The sequence below is a fragment of the Anser brachyrhynchus genome (assembly GCF_964034855.1).
Source record: "Anser brachyrhynchus genome assembly, chromosome: 17".
NCBI classification, from domain to species: Eukaryota; Metazoa; Chordata; class Aves; order Anseriformes; family Anatidae; genus Anser; species Anser brachyrhynchus.
This window is the reverse complement of record NC_137710.1, coordinates 11,567,840-11,582,645: the sequence shown is the minus strand read 5'-3', so window position 1 is coordinate 11,582,645 and position 14,806 is coordinate 11,567,840. Positions and strand designations below refer to the sequence as shown.

At 39.5% G+C, this 14,806-nt stretch overlaps 1 protein-coding gene across 2 annotated transcripts in view; it reads right to left on the bottom strand.

The window, feature by feature from the left end:
- Positions 1-4,665: 4,665 nt before the first annotated feature.
- Positions 4,666-14,806, bottom strand: part of GCN1 (GCN1 activator of EIF2AK4) — a 43,329-nt gene continuing 33,188 nt past the window's right edge. The window contains exons 49-58 of one of the 2 annotated variants that reach the window (XM_080559084.1): positions 13,527-13,796; positions 13,114-13,227; positions 12,363-12,593; positions 11,557-11,750; positions 10,741-10,855; positions 9,504-9,600; positions 8,443-8,591; positions 7,687-7,791; positions 6,007-6,225; positions 4,666-5,380 (exon numbers count right to left, since the gene is read on the bottom strand). In XM_080559084.1, coding sequence (XP_080415210.1) covers positions 5,255-5,380; positions 6,007-6,225; positions 7,687-7,791; positions 8,443-8,591; positions 9,504-9,600; positions 10,741-10,855; positions 11,557-11,750; positions 12,363-12,593; positions 13,114-13,227; positions 13,527-13,796 — 1,620 coding nt within the window. In that variant the 3' untranslated portion in view covers positions 4,666-5,254. The remainder of the gene's footprint in view (positions 5,381-6,006; positions 6,226-7,686; positions 7,792-8,442; positions 8,592-9,503; positions 9,601-10,740; positions 10,856-11,556; positions 11,751-12,362; positions 12,594-13,113; positions 13,228-13,526; positions 13,797-14,806) is intronic. The other variant, XM_080559085.1, reaches the window with a different exon arrangement.

Genomic DNA, 14,806 nt, shown 5'->3' with positions numbered 1-14,806 from the left:
CAAGTGGGAAGAGCCGTCTTGGCTCTGAAGAGCACAGACCTCTACCAGCAGCTGAGCCTACAGATAGGCAAAGTGAGGATGGCACAGAAATCAAGGACAATTAACCCAAATATAACCCAATCCATAATGTTTTTGCTAGCTGCAATATAATTAGTTGTTCTAAAGATACTTAGGATGCACCTACGTTGAGGATCTTTTTGGTAGCTCAAATGAAAGAGAAATCACTGAAACAGCACCCCTGCAGACCGTGTCAGTGAGCATTCGGAGGGCATTCAGGCACCAGAACAGGTTGCCCTGAGAGGTGGTGGTGTTCTGCCTGCCTGCACGTCGCCCACCCTGAGCAACCTGCTCTATCCAACTGTGCTTTGAGTGCAGGGGCTGGACTTGCTGAACCCCAGAGGTGCCTTCCAGCCAAAATTACACTGCAAGTTGTGAATGTTTCTTAGAAAATGACAGGCATTTGGTAGGGGTATTGCTTTCTCCCTTAAAACTGACTCAAAAGCTGTAGATTCTTTTCTTTGGGTTTACACAATAAGGTTTGTTTAGGAGAAATAGAATATTTTTAAGGCAATTGTCTCTACTCAATTCTAGAGTTATTTTCTATTTCTTCTACATAGAATACTGTGGTATGGTTCCACTGTTATATTTTTGTTATTCTTATGGAACTCATTAGAAATATCTGGAAACAAGCCAACCCAGTATGGCTAAAACAGCATGTCTAGGGTGAAGATTTTTTTTAGCACATAAAATTGCACCTTTTAAATACTTCTGATCAAAAACACAGCTAATGCCTGTGTGTTTAATTACAAACCTTCCCTAATCTTAACTTTCAAAATATGTTCTATCCTTCTAAAGCTCACCCCTCGCATACTCTTCTCGTCCAGAAATCCACTTGGGTGACCTCCATCTCACATTCCTACACCACGGCCTCTGCAGTTCATGCATTTAAACACCACGCTCTCTAGCTCGTTTGCTGTGATCCTCAGATGTGTGATGTAGCTAACTGAGGAGCAGGAAAGAGGCTGGAGCACTACCAGACATGAGGGGGTGCCATTTTGCCGGCCAATGCTCACAGAAACCCTGCTGGAAAAGGGTCTGTAGCTAGCCCAAACCTAGCCCAGTGCTAAAGGAACACCCCTGCCTTCCACCCGCTGCAGCACAGCACTTGGGCAGCCCGTTGTATAACCCAACGTGTGCCCCAAGTGCCAGGATGGCCGAGGGGGCTGCACCATTGCAGGGCGATCTCTTGAATCCATCATACAAAACAACAGCTCAACCCCAAAATTACAGTGCTCCCATTACCTTTATTTTTAAGCTTACGAAACCTCATGTGAAAAGCATAAGATGAGGTCACATTGCCAAATAAAATGGACCATACACAACTGTGTGACTCAAAAAAAAGGAAAATTTATATTTTGTTTTCACATTTATCTCTTTTCCATTGAAATTTTTAACACCTTGTAAATTTAAATACAGCTCAAATTATTTTGTGATCTTATTGAAATACACACAGTTCAGCTGTCACTCAGAGGCAGCTGCTTGACAGTTCAAAGATGTTATTACATTCAGTTGTAGGAAAAAATTATCTTATACTGACAACTGGTATTTTCAAGACATTTGAAATGAGAAAAAAATTAATTCCTTAGTCTCCAAGTTGGCACAATCAATTTATCAGATCTCATGTTGTGGCAAAAATTACGGGTATTTTATCTCTGATGTATTATATTGCAGTGCATAAATAGTTTAGTGAAAAGTAGCTATCAAAATCCAAATTCAGTGTTTCGCTGTAATTGAAAAATCAGCATATTCTCAATAAGTGCAAGTGAGCTCCTACCTTTCACTCCTCCCTCTTGGAAACAACTAAACTGAGTGTAGACATAGCTGCTATTTGGAAAGATGAATGAGTTTTTCCACTTCGCGTTATACAAGGTTAAAATACAAATCTTCAAAAGACCCTTATTTCAACAACAAGATTGCAATTGGCTAAAATTAATAAGTTAATAAAAAAGCCTTCTATTAACTGTAATTTTCCTTCACACATTTAAGCGGAGCATCAGGTAAAATCCAAGAGAAAAGAAGTAAGCCAAGCTGTCTGTGACTGAGAGCTCAAACTACTGTTCTTTAGAAAAACTTGCAATTTTTCCCTGTTTCCTGCCTACATCAGTGAAATAAGCAATTTCAGTACAAACACTGAGCTGTTTGCCACTTATCCGGTAGTTTTTGAATAGTATAAAACTCCATTTACATCTGCTTCAGTGCACAATGGTTTTGCATTGCGTGCTTTAGCTGCTGTTCCTGTTATCCCAAAACACAGTTCATTCATTATAGGTGAAATTAATCACAGTACACTGAGACTGCCACATCCTTAAGAGCATTTTAGCTGAGTTTTCACTCTGATTATTATCAATTCATCACAAAAAAATAGAGTTTAAGATTTAAAGGAAAGTAAATTAAAAATAAAACAGATGAACTAGTCTATTACCACTCATCCTCAAGATGTTGTAGATGAGAATTGAGATTTAGGAGCCTAGAAAATAGTAAACACAGTATTTTTCTTTAGAGGAGGAAGAAAGATCCACTGTGGTATTACTGACCAGTTAATTATTAGAAGTATACTAAAACATATTATTCCCACCTAAAATATAGGAGTGGGTGTGAGAGAGAAGCAATATATAAAGCTTTTGATGCCTAAAACTACCATAATGTTTAGGTGGAGTATTCTTTAGATTGCTCACGACAGTTTTATAAGTAATGACATATAAACTACATTGAGCTACTCCAAGGGATATTCACCAATACTTGGAAGTTTTCTACTCAGTGTACTCATAGCTCACTGTCAAACAGCATGCAAGCTTCCTACAGTGAATTATCCCATGACTGGTTCTGCTTATTACCTTCATTAATTATCTGGATGAAGGGATAGAGAATACATTTTTTTAATCTTTAGATAATAGAAAGCAGAACAGCTTTGCAAGTATTTTGGAAGGCAAATTCTGAGTTCAAAACCACCTTCAAAATGCAGATAAACGTTATGAAGTAAGTAGTCTGGAAGTTCAGTAAGACCAACTGGAAACCAGTGTAATTTTGTAGATATAATCAACCACATAAATACAATATTGGACATAAATAGCCAAAAAGGAATATTGAAGCCTGGATTCTAAGCTGATCACAAACTATAAATGTTTTTAACAGCAGACTTGTTGACATAAAATAAAAAGGAGCCAAACCTCATGTTGGGATAGACAGCAGCGTCTTACGTAGGACTTGCAAAGTAATATTCTCCACTAGAAGACTTGGTCCAGCAGTGGACACCACGAGACAACTACGAGTCAGAATGGAACAAATATGAAGGGCAACAGGATAGGTTTAGAAAACATGATCTACAAGGAAACCTAAGAGATCCAACCTTGTTTCATCCAGGAATGAGAACACTGCAGGGATGATGTGGCTGTTGCACAAATTCACTGTTCTCAATGCCTGCGGGAATCGACCAGGCAGTAATGGACTCAAGTAGCAGCAAGGAAGGTTTTGGTAGACATGAAGTAAGCTCTGACAGTCTGAAAGTGCTTCTAATGAAATAGATGGCACAGACGAGTTATAGAATCACCATCATACGATGCTGTAGAAGAACAATTATATGGAAATCAATTAGGAACGGTTCAGTCAGAGCTGAGCCTATTTTAGATGAGCGGTAAAGCAGCTGACTTTCCCAAGTCACTTCCAATAGTTCTTCTACAGCAAATCACTCGTTTGCCAGCAGCCTGTACCACAGGTTTGAGAGCTGACAGAACATCAGGAGCTTTTTGACAGGCTTTTGACCAGAACAAAACACAGCACTCCCAAATACCTAATCAAGACTGTATCGTGCTATTTGAGGAATTAGCATGGTGAAGATTAAATGTTTTTGTTTGCTGCTACTGCCACAGCAATCAGCAAATTAGTTCTACTAGAGTGTGTGATCCCTTGTGGTTACATTTTAGGCTGTCAAATTTTATGATGTGTAGTATTGTATTCTCCCATCATCATGGTTTGAGCCATCCAGAGTTGAATCCCCCCCCTTTGAACTACAGATCTTAATGCTCTAGCTTCTGAGGTGCAGCCATCTGCTCTGTAGGTTCATTAAATAGATACAGCTCGCTTAACTAGTACTCTACATAGAATGCAAAACAAATTTTCCCTCTAAAAATTGGGATTTTGCAACACAATTTTTCACTATTTACATCAAGTGGCATTAAAGATATTAGTCAATTAAAAAAAAAAAAAGAAACCACAAAAGTGCATAGTTGGCCAGGTAAAATAAAACACTGCTTTCTTGGGGCAGTACAACTCATTGACAAAAAAAATGTGTGTGTTGGAAGTGCCAAGTATCTTTCAAAGCCTTTGAAGACAAAAATAGAGGACTTTTCACAAGTCAAATAACAAAAAGCTGGATGTAGTCAAAAATACTTTGGAAATGAACAGGAGTAATTACAAATTTCATTAAATGTCACTTCTGGCTTGGTTTTAAACCCTAGCCTCCTCAGTTTTGCAAAAGGGTTTTTATAGATTGCAGCACTACCCACTCTACAAACCGTATGCCCTAGAAAAAGCAGGTCCAAAAAGTAAATCACAGTATTAGTTTGTTGACAAATGAATTTCTAAAAAGAACAGTTTACACCAGAAGGATCAAAGTCAAAGCCTTTATTAAATGTTCCTTCTTTAAACAGACTGCATTTAATTCCCCTTTTGTATCTGTGATTTCTAAGGCTGTTTTAAATACTGTGTTTTACAGGGATTTTCAGTCTTCAGAACCGTCACAAGCAGCAAGTTAGCAGTACACAAAAACAATACGATTGAACTTTCACTGAGTTCTATTCCAGCTTCACAGGGTCTCTGGAAAAGACCAACAGTACTTCGAATACTGGAGTTTTTGCAGAGACCTTGGAAAAGAAATAGGTATCACCAGAGTTTAAGCCTGATGTGCTCTAGCCACACCTCACAATTGGCCATAATTTACCAGTATTGATTAGTATATCTGTTTCTTGCGCATTATCTGTTTCAAAAAGGGGACCAAATTTTCAATTTTCAGCTAATGTGGGTCTAATTAAGGCTATTCTGGTATATTCGGTACTAAAATACTCTCTGGGAGTCCTTTTCATGAAATCCCATCAGAATTAACATTTTCAAAAATGAAAACATTTAAAATAGGTGTTTTGAGTTGAAATGCTGATGCAGCGGTTGGTTCAGTGTTTTCTTGTCTTTTCGAGCTTTATTATCACGTCAGTATAGTGTCATCTATCTGTTCGTCAGAGTCAGCCTGGCCAGCCAGCTTCTTAAGAGATCGCCTGCAGCTTTCGTTGAGAAGCTCCAAGCTGGCAGCATCCAGAATCTTGGAAACCGACTGTGGAAGGAAGACAACACCAATTACCAATTCCTTAGGATACACCATTCAAAATAACAGATTTAAGTGCCTCACCAGGTATATTTGTCTACAATTTTTCAAATATGCCCAAAGCCTTCATCCGGTTTTATGATTCCAAACATGAGAACTATCCAAAACCAGCTAGGACTTTGAAAAGAGGTCTGGATATGGATGTAACAAAGGGGTATTCATTCCATCCATCCTAAAAATACTCTCTCTAGCACCACTAATGCTGCAATAGGATTATACGGGTGACAACAGCAATAAACTACCAGTTCTAGCTGAGGTAACTACAGCACTGTAAGGCTTCAGGCATTTTGAAAGCAAGTCTACTGCTGTAAACATTAAGGGTTCATTAAACACCTTGATCTTTGCAATACTGCACAGTATGATTGTACAGTACCAGATAACTTGCATATTTCATCAAAGCTTAGCATGAGAATAGTGATGAAGGCTTAAATGCAAATAGGAACATCCCACACCATCTATTCCAGAAGAGACTGCCAGCACCTTCTGAGACTCCAGGCCCAACACTTAAAACAACCAAAGGCAGAGCCACGTGACACAGCCTGCTACTGGTGGTTACATTTTCTTCTGTCTCATACCTCAAGTACTTGTTCACCCGCTCTCATCTTCAGAAGGTTAACAATGGCTTGGTCGCTGTAGGCTCTTACGCTCGTGTTTTTGTCCTTTGTGTTGTCCAGAAGTGCTTTGAGAATTGGTTTTATTGTCTGAGGATCCAGTGGGGGAAGATGGTTTTTATTTGCCCACCAGATCATCTTCTCTGCAACTAACTTTATATCACTGGATGAGTTCTGGAGACACTGAAGGAGACAAAGATGGTCTTAAATTAAGACATACCAAGGACAGGCACTTAAAGCACATGTTTACCTTTTTTCTAATTCAAGTATCTTAAGCTACAACAAGAAAAACAAGCAGTCAAAGATACACAAGAGAGACTCACAGATACACAAGAGAGAAACACGTTAGTTATAAACAACTTTTACTAAACTTATGTATAACAGTAAGAGAAGATTAAACAAGATACTTTTTCAAAAGAAAGCTTCTTAAAATGTGGTTGTTGGCAGGGTCACATGCTTCTCTTTCAGCAGTCTCAGGAAATGACAGTGACCACTGAATGCAGCAAAAGCTGACAGTGTTAGGACATCTATAAAATACATTCAATTAGCAGAAACAGCCCGGTCAATCTCTGATTGGCGTTTAAGGTGCATTTCAATAGGATATTTTGTTTTAAAATAAAAAATTGAGAGATGCTTACTTCTGATTTAATCTCAACATATTAAAACATGAAAGCTAACATCTAAATGTCAACAATTAGTACTGTGATAAAGGTACTGTGACAATTTTGATACTTATATTTTAACATCATTCTGTGATACAAATTAATGTATGGACGTAGAATTTCAAACAAAAAGATTGCTTTGAAGAATTAAAGCCTCCGTGTCAATTTGCACGTTTGATAGACTGAAATGTAAAACCTGAAAATGTAACACATTTTTATTTACAATAAAGATAACGGACAAAATAAAAAACAGCAGCTCACCTGCTCCAGCACTACTTCTCACTCTATCTTCCCTTACCTTTTCTAAGACATTAAAAAAGATCCTGAGGTTCTAACGTTCAAAATCAGATTCTTTCTACTTTCATGGGAAAAAAATAAACCAGAACATCAGAGAAAGAAAGGAATTCTGAGGTAGATTATTTAAATAGGTATGAATTGAAAAAAAGCATTAACTTCAATATTCACTTTTCTTCCAGGCTCTAGGAGCTACTCCCTTCCAAAAGAAAAAAAACAAGTTGAAAAGTACCACAGCAAAACCAGCGGAGGAAAGGAGTTGGTATTTGGTACCTTTCTAACAAAATCCGTTAGCAACCTTAAAAAACAAACTGACAACTCCCCCGCTACAGTTTTCTGTCTCTGCCAGCTGTTTGTTATTGCAAAGGAAAAAAAATCACAATGAACACAGAACAAAAGTCAAATTTCCACATTACAACAGAGATGGTGGTATTGTGTTTGCAGCTGCAAAGTAGGCTAGTAAAGTTATTCTGTCTGTGCTTTGCTACAAAAAAGACTTACCTAGATTTCCAAGCATCAAGGGATTTAGAGCTTCCCAAAATATGGGAGCTGAGGTTTCAGCTTTAATGCTACGTTACAATACAGATATTTTATACAGAAAACCACCTATGAATTAGCTGAAAGAAAGATCATATGACACTAGTTAAGATCCCAGAAGAACAATACCAGGTAGCACGAATGGCCTTACCTTAATAAAGAGGTTGGAAAGTTTTGGAGGCAGGTTCCCTCCTTCTTCCATGTGGTACTTCATAAGAAAGCCCATCCCTCTGATGCCACTAACTGCAATGGGTATCTTCAACATAAAAACAGAAACTGGTGTTATAACAGCAGAGTTCAACAGCCTTCATAACTAGGCCCATAGTTACAGACTCTGTGGAGTCTGTACTAGTTGCAGGCCCACAGACTGGTGAGCTTTTGCAAAAGGCTAAACAGATCTTTAAAACAATGGTAGCATGCAACTCATGAAAACAATGTAATGTTATTGGATAAGTACAATAAAAATCATGATGGAATATGATGATAAAAATCGTCATGGAATACGGTGGCAGCCCCTACATGGCCCACAAGTTCTCAACGCTAAGTTATTCGTGCAACCCTATTTTTAAAATCTTCCTCCTAAATTGAAATATTTGCACTTCTTGTAAACCTGGCCCATGAATGAGAACTATAATGGGACAGCAGAAGTGTAATTTATTCCCAGTGAAAGTTGCTCCACAGCTGAAGATTATTTAATCTTCATCTCCACAGAGACCAGAACTCAAAGAATTAGGACACTCATGTCATTTCACTATAAAACTGCATCTAGTCAAAGGAGAACATTCAGAGTGCACTTGGGAATTTTTTGTTCCATTTTTTTTTTGGTATTACAGTGGACTTGTGTGCCTTTTAAAACTACTCCCACAAGCACCTGAACAGAAATTGCCCACCCTCAGGTAGTGCTTACCCTGTCAGCGGTGGCATTGCTGAGGATCATCTCCTGAACACTGTTGTAGTATTTGGGGGAACACAGCCTGTAAGGAGCAACGTTTACAGCCACCGAGAGAGCCAGGCTTCGTCCATGTCTCACCATCCAGTCAATTCCAGAGACATCTGCTAGAAATGACAAAAAAAAAAAATCTACCTCTAAAAAGGCTACATCTGAGAAAATATTTGTCAGTTTGTCAACTCTCTTACATAAAATTAAATAATTAACAGCATCTAAAGCAGCATCTTCCTTTCTCCACTCCTCCCAGAGAGCTACAAACTGTGCTAAAACACACCACCACTATCAGACAGGAACACCCTCTGGGCAGACATGGAAACCTGACACAAAGAAACGACTCTGCATTGTTGAACCTGGCTATTTCTGATGGTCTTCTAAGTCACATGTAGTCAGGCCCACATCACTTAGTGCATGAAGCAACTTGCCTTTGGAATTACATAAGCTTTGACACTAATAAAAATGTACAAGTAATACGTAATTTGAAACCAGGTAACAGATTCCCTTTTTTTAATTCCACAGAGTACCATAGCACTCCCAACCTACAGTTTCCTACAAAATTCATGCATTTGTCTAACTGAAAGATTAATTTTCCAAAAGCATCTGAAGCCACCAGATTTGGTCTGCAATAAGCGTAAGCCAATCTAAGATCACAGTGTCATCAACTAAGGTGGGACAACCGTCCCTTCACCCTTCCTCAACATGCTGTCACCTCCCATCCTCTGTGCGTCAGCACTAAGCAATTACTTGGCCATGCTGGTACTTTCATCAACTCACCTGAAAACAAATCCAGAAAAAATACAGGTAAACCTGAATTACAGCCACTATCCTGTGCTCAGCAGTGTACCAGAGTGTACACATGAACAGCCACGAGCAAGTAAAGTACAAGGAAATCTCAAGATTCAGGTTTAAGATCAGGAGGAGGAACCTAAATCACTAGTCACAAAGTTTTCCCAAACTGCTGGCTAAGAAGGTATCTTCCCCTGCTTTTCAGATTCAGTTCTGGTCACAGTAACTTCACCTACCCAGTAAGTGTTGTTGGAGAACAGTACTGAGCTCCTCTTCCGACAGAAACGCACACAATTCTGCCAAGCAGCCAGCTGAGGCCATGCGGGTGGCATCCTAACAAGGGAAGGAGGGAAAGAGTAATGCTGGTGGGGCTCAATGTACATCACAGATCAGGAGCAAGAAGAGCAAGTGACAGAGGATGATATGAAATAAAAAGAGAAGGGGGAAAACATACTAGTAGGCACCCTTTCACTCCTGATACCTGTGGATTTCTGTCAGTTCATGAGGTTTGTTGTATGGAACAGAGTTTAAAGCCTCTTCCACGGTCAAATAAAAAAAAGCCAGCAGAGATTGAAGAATTAGAGGTCTCACGTAAATTCTGACTCGTTAAATGGAAAAGTCATAAAGATGAAAGTGAAAGTTTTAAAGGATATGTTAACACATTTTGATTCAGTCTAGAAAATAAGCATTACTTCTAGCCATCTCTAGATAAGCTTATCTCTGTAATAAACCCATAGTACTTTAAATTTAAATCTTCCAGACTTTTGTAGGTTTGGCTTCTTATGCAACTATATCATCACTGCAATTCTCCACCCTGAAACATAAAATCCAATGGGAATTTTTCTGTTTTTCTGTTTCTAGCACGACAATAGTTGTATGTCTGCATTGCAAAGATTAGAACACACAAAAAAAAACCTATTTATTTTAATCTCACACATGATACTGTTGCTGTCGTATACAGAAAACGCTATATTAAACTTAGTGTTTCTTATTTACTGGAGAAAAATCTGTCATTAGCAAAGAATTCCTCACAGTAAATGACAACCCCCACCTAAGAGCCTACAGACACATGTATGTGCATGCAGCGAAGGTACTGCAGGTTTTCTCTGAGATAAAAAGCAAATCCTGACTTCAGATCTTTCTCAAGCATGTCGGTGAGGAACTGCAGGTCAAACCCACATATACGGTTGCTAAGGAAACATTAAACTAACAGGTTTTCAGAGTTAAAAGTAACTGGCTAGAGATCTCCAATTCTTGCACCTGGCTCCCAGTTAACTGTACAAGGCTCCAACAAGATTGATTTTACAGACCGCGTTCAGTTTGGTGAGCAATGCCCAACTAAAATGCTTCTTTATATAAGTTTCTTTCCCCAGAAGGTATTTTAGAAAATAATTTTGTTAGAAAGTTCAGATGGTAAGTTTAAAAATAAGACTGTCCACAACGTGGATCCTTTGCAGCTGTCTGAAGCAATACCTCATCATGTCCCAGCATCCCCAGAAGCACCGTGCTGATATTCTTCCTAATCGTAGCATCTACTTTTGCACCAGCTCCTCGTGTCACAAACCGCAGAGCTTGCAGCATCGTGTCCCTAGAAGTGATAACAACATACAGTCAGACATTGCCTCTTCCCTCACCCTAAAGAATAAACTGAGCTCTGGACACCCGTAAAAATTTCTCATGCAGCAATTAGATTAACATGCCCTGCAGTTTAGGAGACTGATGTTCCCTCCGCTGATAAGAGCTCCACACTAGAGAATATTTCCATGTTTGTGTCTGTCTCTTACAACATAAGTATCTTCTGACTATTCAAAGATTTTTAAGAAATAAATCAGGAAATTATTTTGTTAGGGATCTGTATACTTAGGATACAAGAATAACTGCATTACTTTAGGTCAAACTGGCAACTGATGCAGTCCTGTATCTGAACGTGGGTTGCAGTGGTTGCTGGGGGGGCTTGCAGAGTTCCTTCTCCAGCAGGGGGATTGGACTAGATGATCTTTCAAGGTCCCTTCCAATCCCTAACATTCTGTGATTTAGAAGGGAGAAGAAGTGAGCAGATGCCAAGTAACACCTCCCTGATGTAATATATCAGGGCTTAGCCTATTGACCCAGAAAGTACCTATCATCCATGTCCCTGGTTTTACAAGTCTTGATTAACAGTAAGTAAATCTTACTCTCAGAACTAAGGGAGGGAAGAAATTCTACTCAAACAGCTACAGTAGCTCAGCCATTCTAGCCCTCCCTTATCCCTAATAAGCGGCCAAGTCTGAGGTACCCCCTCCACCTTACCTGATGGCAGAGTCATCACTGGAACGAATTCCGTTCAATAGCTCAGTAAAGAGAGGATCCACTTTTACATGGATAACAATGAGTTTGCCAAGAGCATCGGCAGCTTTGAGCCGAACAGCACGGTTAGAGTCTTGCAGAGCTTTGGTGAAGGTTGTTTGCAACTGAGGCAAAAATGGTTTCAGGGCAATCTCAACCTATACCAGAGATGAAAGAAGGAAAAGTGATGCAGACAAGTCTGAAAGAGTGGCTAGAAATCAAGGCCTGTAAACAGCATGACTTCTATAGCAGTCAGTTATCACAATAGCTAATAGCCCTTACTCAGATCTGCCAGGCTACTAAAACAGGAAGAACACAAAGAGTGCTTTACCACGAAATGTTTATTCATTTCAAATCTAACCTTATTTTCTGTGGACTGAAATACAAGGGAAGTGTTAAAGGATTTCTACACCATCATGAATGTTCTTTTCTGTACAGAGCACTGAATAAAAGCTCAGCTCAGTTCAAATGCATGAGATTATCATCTTTGAACTTAACATTTCACAAAATGGGAGAATGCAGGAGGGAAATTAATTACATGGTAATTTTTAATCATGTGAAAGTGGGACCAGCATTTAGCAATATGTCTAAGAGGCCTAGTGATTCAAAAACTGGGGGCTTTTTTTTGGTTGGCCAGTTCCAAAGCCATTCCTAAATATCAGATCTACACCAGCAGCTATCCTAGCTATATTTAAATGAAGAGCAGCAGATTTTAGGAAGGTTATCATGGTATATGTTCACAAATCAGAGTCAATTACTTTGAATCTTACCTTGGCTAAAAGAAGGCTTAATGTTTCAAGCAGAGCCACCTTGACATTCCAGCTGAACCGATCTCCCAAGATCCGAATGAGTGGTCCAGTAATGCTTACCACAGATGGTTTAAGAGCTTCAGCAGAAGTCAACTTAATAACTAGCCCTAAGGCCTTTGCTGCTTCCTCCTTTTGCTCTGGATTGCCAGTTAGAACACCTTCCCGCAGCACCAGGAGTATAGAAGTCACTCCCTGTCATGACAATTAGATAAGAAAGCTCAGAAGCTTTGATGCAAAAAATGTCTTATTTTTGCTCCTGTTATACACCAGATGAACAAGCTTGGAGAGTTTCTCTCAATTTCCTGTTGACCTTCAGCTGCCTGCTTCCACATTTACAGAGCTACTTTTATTCAGCTTGATTTCATGCATCTACGCCTTGCTAAGCCAGTTGCTATGAGGAAAGTGCTGGTGGATGAGGGAATTTTTAAACCAGAGAAATTTGGCACACAAGTCCAGCATTACACCTCCACAAGAAGCAGCCAGCAATCATGACTTACAAGCATAACAGAATTGTCAAAGATTTTGTTACAAAAGGAGTTGCCTGCGAGGTAATTCAAGAGCAGGGGTAGCCTACAAAAAGTCTCCAACATGTGGATTTGGAATTTTTTCAGTATTTCTAATAGCTGTGACATCATATCAATCAAACCCCCAAAAGGTGGGGGTGGCTGTGATGACTCCACCTTTGCATCACATGCTCAGTCTGATCCTTTACCTTCTTAGGAATGCAGAATCCTGGCACATGCTCTCCTTTGGCCTCGTTCCCTACAACCCGGATGTCCCTGTGTAGGTCCTCAATGAGGGCAAGCTGGTTCCCAGCATCTAATTTCTGCAGGAGACAGGGGTAAGACAAAGATGAGGTAACATCACAACCAGCTTTCCTTTCTGAACTCTCAGGTGTGTCAAGAGAAGGCAGCTATTTCCTGCCTCTTCCAAAGGCCTGCTCTTTCACCCACAATGCAGATGTCAAACTCAGCCTGTACCTCTCAAATCTTCGCAGCATTTGCAAATGTAAATGGCGTTTACAATCAAAACAAAAGGTTCAATTCAGGCAGTATTTTAGCAGCTCTATCCCCGCTTTCTCCTTGCCAGCCATTACCACCGTAACCTTTTTAAGCTGCATCTTACCTTGGTGATGGAATTAAGTGCATCCCAGCTTTCATTCAAAACTACAGGATTGGTATCATTAAATAGTCGTATCAAGCCTGAAACCAGGTTCCTGAGATGACCGGTATAGTCTGCTTTTGTCTTGGAGCAGTAGATATTCAGAATGACAGCTGCTGCTTGTCTCATTCCCAGCTCAGGGCTGCGGGTAGCTTCTAGCAAATCTTCAGTTATAATTCTCTGTCCAACATCATCTTCCACGGACAGGATTACAGACTGGCAGTTTGCCATCTCCTAAAGAGTCCAAATTAACTTTACATTAACTCTCAAATAGAATAAAGCCAGATTTAGCACCAGGTTTGCCCGTGTTATCCAGAGCATTATCTCTTAGATAAATACTACAACACATCCCACTTGCTGATCTTTTCTTATGGAATAGCTGGTCACACTGCCATTAAAGGCTCAATTCAGAACCAATTTCCCACTCATATTTCAGTCCTTATACTTACTTAGTGACAAATTTTAGGGTTAAATAAAGCTATAAATGGGTCACCAGTCTTGGATCAAAGACAGGTATATAATCATCTCTCGAAATTTAACAAGTGACCTGAACTGTTGCACAGGTAGCTCTGCAGCTACAGAGGGGCTAACTTCCAAAAATTAGAGTAGCTCAGTCTGCCCGGTCTTATTTACCCCCAGACACCATGGGTCTTGTCAGATAACTTTTTTTTTTATTATTATTTAAGTAGTTTGAGGCTTTGCATCATAATACTAATTACAAGCACATCTAGAAGCTGAGTGAAAGGGCATCTACAGCAGACAGAAAAGAGGACTTTATCACCAACATTCCCAATTCACCAACTTGTGTACATGTCTATATTCAGTCACAGCTCCAGGATGTTCTCTGGAGTCCAAATAACAGATGTTTCTGAAAGCAGTTAAGAAGGAGTGCTGCGTGCAAAATAGGAGATTTTCTCCTTCCAGCCCTTTAATCTCTCAGTCTTCTATACCAATAATAAATAAAGTTAACTAGACACTCTGGCAGTTCTCCAAGAATAAGTAAACTGAGAATTGCATCTTGTTGCAGGCCAAAGAGACTTTCATACGGATACAAATGGATTTGGAAAGCATATGTTTTTCAACTCTCAATATGCCACCAGGCAAGAAAACTCAGCCTGAAGAAGCTAGTGGATGGAATATGCAATCTGTGAATCTAGAGAACACAGATTCTGTGCTGAGAAATAAACCCAAAGCACTATCTTCAGGCAACCAGTCATAACAGAGAACTGAACCGTGCTACTTGC